We start from the raw sequence: 6,000 nt of genomic DNA, 5'->3' as shown, positions 1-6,000 counted from the left end.
GTGGTCAGAACTGACATCCTCTTTCCCCTACAGTTTTCCATGTGTTGCCATAAGTGCCTAGTAGTCAGTAAAATCCGTTTAATATTAGAAGAAAAGTCCTAGAGTCAAAATTAATTTTCACAGTTATATGACAAATATAATAAATTCTATTTGTATTTTCTTATTTCATTAGAATATCATCAATTCTATTTTTAGCTTAAGAAACTAAGTCTCCTAAGTAGGTGTTTCCTTTGGGAATTAAAAAGACTGAAGACAGTGAAGGCTTGAAAAACTAATAACCTTTTTAGGGGGAAAAAACCTTTTTTCAATTGCACTGATTATTATTTTAAAGGCATTTTACCTAGTGAATTCCTGAGTTTCTTTTTTGATCCTTATCTACCTCCTGAATCTGAGTGTCCATAAAGATGAATATTAATGGTCACCATACTTTCTATGTTAAACATCTATTGGTTGATCTTGCTTCAAAGTAACTTACTTCTTTGTAGAATTAAGTTACTCTAATTTCCTACTCCATGCCTTTTATTTTCCTCTGGAGAAAACCTTTCCAGGGCATGACCTAATGAATTCTGGTTCAAATTTCCAAATGAATCTGAACCAAAGTGATTCTATAGTTTGGTTTAGGGAACCTTCATTAAATACCCTAGCGAGAGAATTTTTACTGTTTCATGCCAGACTGAAGTACTTTTCTTGACATATTGAAATTGAACTTCAATATTTATGAGAATATAAATTGCAACAGCACTTTGTAACATGTCGTAAGTCCGGTAGAGTCTTAAGTCAAGGACTTTTACTTTCTCTATAACCCCATTAAAAATAACAGTGTTTCTAATTATTTTCCCTTTAAAAATTAGAAAAATATGTCCTGCTCTCCAGAGAAATGTTATCTTCACTTATTCCTGTAGTTTATATGGTTGCATGCCATATGTCTTTATAGTTTTTATGTGGCTTGACCAAAGTGCAAATTCAATTTTATAGGTATGGCTCGTTTGCCTTCTCTTTTAAAGAGAGAAGCAGTTTTCTAATTGAGAAAGTTAATTTTTGTTTCTCCTCTTTATTCCTGACCTCTTTGCAATCGTCTTGTCTCTAAAGGTTCTTCACATCACAGTTTCAAGAGAAGACTCCATTTTAACTGCAGGACTGCGTGGCTTTAACTACTGTTGTTCACACTATAGTTATCTGAAGTTGAATTTGTTCTTTTTCTATAGCATTTCTTTTCTACACAAATATGGTCACCAGACTACAGTGTAACCTGCAAGAGCTTCTAGCTTTTATTATCTACCATCTTGGAAGGTTTTCAGAAAGCAGCATGGCATGATCAAAAAGCATAATGTTTTGATGGCTAATTGGCTGGGCTTCTTTGGGACTCAAGAGATTTGATTTCTTCTGTTAACCAATTGGCTGAACCAAGGAGTTTGCTGTGAATTACAAGAATAGACAGTGCACAAACTTATCTATAAAGTTTAATCTGCATCTTATTTGTATAGGTCACCTGTGCCACTCATGGTATTTGGTAGTAATTAAGAAAAACTGACTGTAGCTATTTGAAGGCTGTGGGAACTATAGAATTCACTATAGACTGGAAGACATAGCTTGAACTGGCAGGAAATAAAGTAGCCCCAGACTCTTCCTGCAAAGAAGCAGGACATCCATTAGCAGTTCTTTACAGGAAGACTCTGACCGGGATGTAGCCCTGTTGCCTCCACCACTGTCACTGTGAGCAAATTCTAGCCACCCTCTCATCTCTCTGTCATTTGCTCAGGAATCAAAGTCCTAAGCAAGAACATCCCATTAGGTGAGGCTACATCATGTGCCCAACCTGGTGACGAGAGCAAAGAGAGGGAGAGGCTGGCCTTTTTTTTTTTTTTTCCAGATAAACTACACACAATGGAAAGTTCCCCGCCTGGACTGTAAAGAAAGTAGCTTTCTAGATAGATTTTTTTTTCTAAAACCTGAAAATGTTTACTATTTTCATAAAACAAAAGCAACTAAATAGTAATCTTGACAGTTTAAGAGTTAAGATTTTTCTAGGACATCATACTAAAGCAGGAGAATCCCAACCCTGTGACATACTATCTACATTAGCTTGGAAGAGGAAAATAACATTTCAAATTCCTAATGTGTAAATTTAAAATAATGCCTACTGAGTAGGATTAGGTTGAGATATTATTTACAGTGCCTTAAAGATCATGACAAGTACATTGTGTGCATTCAATTTTTACTGATCTTCTGCTTAGTCACCTTATTATTTGATTGGCATGACTGTAATTTTTTAAAAGTTAATATTATTTTGCTACATAATGATTCTGTTCACCTATCTGAAATTTTAAAATAAATGATATAGTTTTTGTTATTGTTTTTGTTTTCTCTAACAGGCAGGCTAGCCTCAATGAAGCAGCCGAGAAGTATTATGATCTGGCAGCCAAGCTGAGGCCTAATGTAAGTACCTTCCTAATGAGAAGTATTATTCAAAGGGATGGACTCACAGCATGTGAGAGTTTTAGACATAGAAGCCTTGTGATACTGGTGTTTTTCTCTCTGATCTCTTATTTTGTGTTAAATGGCTGATTCAACCGTAAAATATGCCTGTCTCAAGCTTCTTTCTTTTTCCAGAGGTACAAATTGCTATTTACTACCGCGTGTGAAGCACCATACATTTTTATCATTTGAACACAGGTTTTAGCATTATTAGATATTTTGCATTTGGATGACTTTTAAAATGAGTTCTTTGAAAGTATTTTTGCTGTGGTGTTACATACCTTTGGACTTCCTAACAACTCATTGATTCTTATGTGTTGTCAAACCTCAAGTTGTGTGCCTCTTCCCTATTCCACAGTACTCATTTCTAGTAGCTGTGCTTCTCAACTTTATCAAGTATTTTTTATTAGACTTTTTCCCTGGGCAGTCACACTTCCATAATTAGATCGTTGCTATTGAAATAGAGAACCATTTACAAGAGAATAAGAACTGGTTTTGTATCGGTCTTCTCAGCACTTTTATATTCACAGTACATCATTGAATTCCAGGGCATTGCTTTTATTCTCATCCACACTGCTCTGCATCACTCTACAACACTAAAACCTCTACCCTGCTCTCTGGATCTACGCCGTCTATTGAGAAATGTAATTTTCAAACAGTAATGAAAGTGCACGTGTGATGGGACTACAAATAATGGAATCAGTCCCATTTCTTTACAGTAACTCATCTATTGGACAAAGGTCTATAGAGTACCTTCTTTGTGATAGGATACAGAGATTTCATACCCTAAAAGACCACACAATGTAGCAGACAAGACTGAACATAATCAACTAATTGAAATACAGTGTGGAACAAGGGGAGGATTAATGCTTCCTGAAAGCAACCCACCCAGGAAGCAGCTTTTTGATCAAGAGACTCAACCACATGTAACCTTAGCCCTTAAATCTAAATGTCCCAGTTTCTTTAATTACGAGGTACTTTAAGAATCGGTAAGCTGTTTGCAACAGAAGAAAATAATTTAATAGTTGTAAAAAGAATAATAAGCACTAAAATTTATTAAACACTTGTTTAAACAAGTGAATTCTCTCATTTTTTTCTCACAACAGCCCACAGATACTTCTGTGATCCTCATTCTGCTGAAGTTCAGAGAAATGAATAACTCACACAGTATCACAGCTAATAAGTGGAATCACATTGTAACCCAGGCTGCTGTGTGTATAAGAGAAAGCTTGATGAAAAAAATGCAGTTGTATCTTAGAAAACGCAGGCCAGAGGTCTAGAAAAACAAAATAATAATGGTCCTCTCGTTTATTCATTAAATATTTACTGAGCATCTATTAAGTGCCAGGCACTATTCCAGGCACTGGATACACGGCAGTGAACAAAATTGACAAGAGTCTCTGCCCCTTAGGAGCATATAGTCTAGTGGTGAGGAGACAGAACAGGAAGCAGATAAATAAAATATATAGTATGTCTGACAGCAATAAGTGCTTTGGAGAAAAATGGAGCAGGAAAAGGAAATTAGGAAGTGCAGGGGGAGGTATGCAGGAGGCACAGATTTGTAAATGCCTGAGTTGGGCATCTTGTGTAGCATTTCTAAGAAAAGGGTTGGACTTGAGACCTTAAACTTTAAGTTCACTGAAGACAGAAATCAGGATTTTTTGTCTGACTGACTGACTGACTTCCTTCCTTCCTTCCTTCCTTTTCCTCCTTTCCTTTCCTTTCCTTTCCATTCCTTTCCTTCCTTTCCTTCCTTCCCTTCTTTGATTAATAGAATTGATTGATAGAATCAATAATAGAATGATTAATAGAATGATATAATGCTCTTACTATATATACTAAATGATGGTAAGTTCAACCTTTGTTCATTGAGTAGCAGTCCCTTGAGTGTCACTTTTATTTTTGTTAAGTGGTTGATCAGATGGCCGTCTTCAGCATATTGTAATGGATTAGGGAGAAAAGGGCTCTCTGACCTGACCTCAAAAATGAAAAAGAAAATGAGGCACCACAAGATTTAAACCTGACTTATAAGAGTATTTATTTTAAAGACTGGCCAAATCATAAAATCAATATTTAACCTCCAGCTCGAAGCCACTTTTTCTGAAACCCCAAAAAGTTTCTTCATAAACATGCCGCAGATTGCTTTGGAAAAATGCGTTTATTCAAATGATATTTCTCTTATCTGGTAACAATAAATTAAGTATTTTATAGACTTGGATAAGATATGAAGTCTATATTTAACAATAAGAAAATGATGTTACAGTTGATCAACAGATGTGATCTTTCACTAATCTGTTTTATGAATTGTGTTTGGTTTTCTGTACATAATTTGGTAAGTAAGATGCCACCAAGACAAGACTGATAAAATGTAAACCTTAACAATAACACAGGTTTCTATTCTGAAATGAAGAGACCTATCTAAACAATAGCCCCATGTCATGAATTATTAGCAGTTAGCATGTGATCTAAATTAAAACATCCATCTGACATTTATCTTGCTCAGAGCTGTTTATTCCCTTTGTCATAAAAACATTCTTTGTTATTTCTGTACTTAATAAATAAATTTCAGTTACCTGTTTATATGAGAACATGGTAAACAGACCTCAACTCTTATTCCCTGTTTAAGTAGTTTCACTATCTTTTCTATTTTTCTTGTCTACATGGTAATCTAATCTTATTCTTCTTTTTCGTAAAGCATTTTCTTCTGTTGTTTAGTTTCAACTACAGCAGTCTGTAGCTGTATGTCGGGGTCCTCTGTGCATTTTTCAGCAGTGCTCATGTCAGATCATGACTATGTGAAGTAAAATTTTTGATTGCAACCCTGTGTACTACCCACTTACTGTATTAAGAAGATTGCTGATTATCTGTGAGATGAATTCCTCTCTTAGTGAAATACCTATTCCATTTCTTCAGTATGTCCCATGATGAATTGCTTTATATTTTTTCTTCTACAAAAGTCTTATTTTTCCATACAACTTACTTGAAAATTATTAATTGACTTTTAGAGTTATTCATATTCAAAGAATTCCAGTGACCAAATGCTAAAATAAAGAAATCTAAATTAGCAGGCACATATAACTTTATTTATTTTTTTAACATCTTTATTGGAGTATAATTGCTCCACAAGGGTGTGTTAGTTTCTGCTGTATAACAAAGTGAATCAGCTATATGCATACATATATCCCCATATCTCCTCCCTCTTGCATCTCCCTCCCACCCTCCCTATCCCACCCCTCTAGGGGGTCACAAAGCACTGAGCTGATCTCCCTGTGCTATGTAGCTGCTTCCCACTAGCTATCTATTTTACGTTTGGTAGTGTACATATGTCAGTGCTAATCTCTCACTTCATCCCAGCTTATCCCTCCCCGTCCCCATGTCCTCAAGTCCATTCTCTACATCTGCGTCTTTATTCCTGTCCTACCCCTAGGTTCATCAGAACCTTTTTTTTTTTTCAGATTCCATAAATATGTGTTAGCATATGGTATTTGTTTTTCTCTTTCTGACTTACTTCATTCTGTATGACAG

General features: G+C 35.4%; 1 protein-coding gene across 1 annotated transcript in view; it reads left to right on the top strand.

Annotated features, from left to right (window-relative positions):
- The window catches only part of TMTC2 (transmembrane O-mannosyltransferase targeting cadherins 2), a 407,491-nt gene that overhangs the window by 355,676 nt on the left and 45,815 nt on the right, over positions 1-6,000 (top strand). Inside the window, exon 11 of the mRNA XM_007461593.1 lies at positions 2,373-2,436. Within this exon, the coding sequence (XP_007461655.1) occupies positions 2,373-2,436 (64 nt within the window). The remainder of the gene's footprint in view (positions 1-2,372; positions 2,437-6,000) is intronic.

This window comes from Lipotes vexillifer, unplaced genomic scaffold, assembly GCF_000442215.2.
Source record: "Lipotes vexillifer unplaced genomic scaffold, Lipotes_vexillifer_v1.1 scaffold1781, whole genome shotgun sequence".
Taxonomy (NCBI): domain Eukaryota; kingdom Metazoa; phylum Chordata; class Mammalia; order Artiodactyla; family Lipotidae; genus Lipotes; species Lipotes vexillifer.
This window is presented reverse-complemented; position numbering and strand designations above follow the sequence as displayed.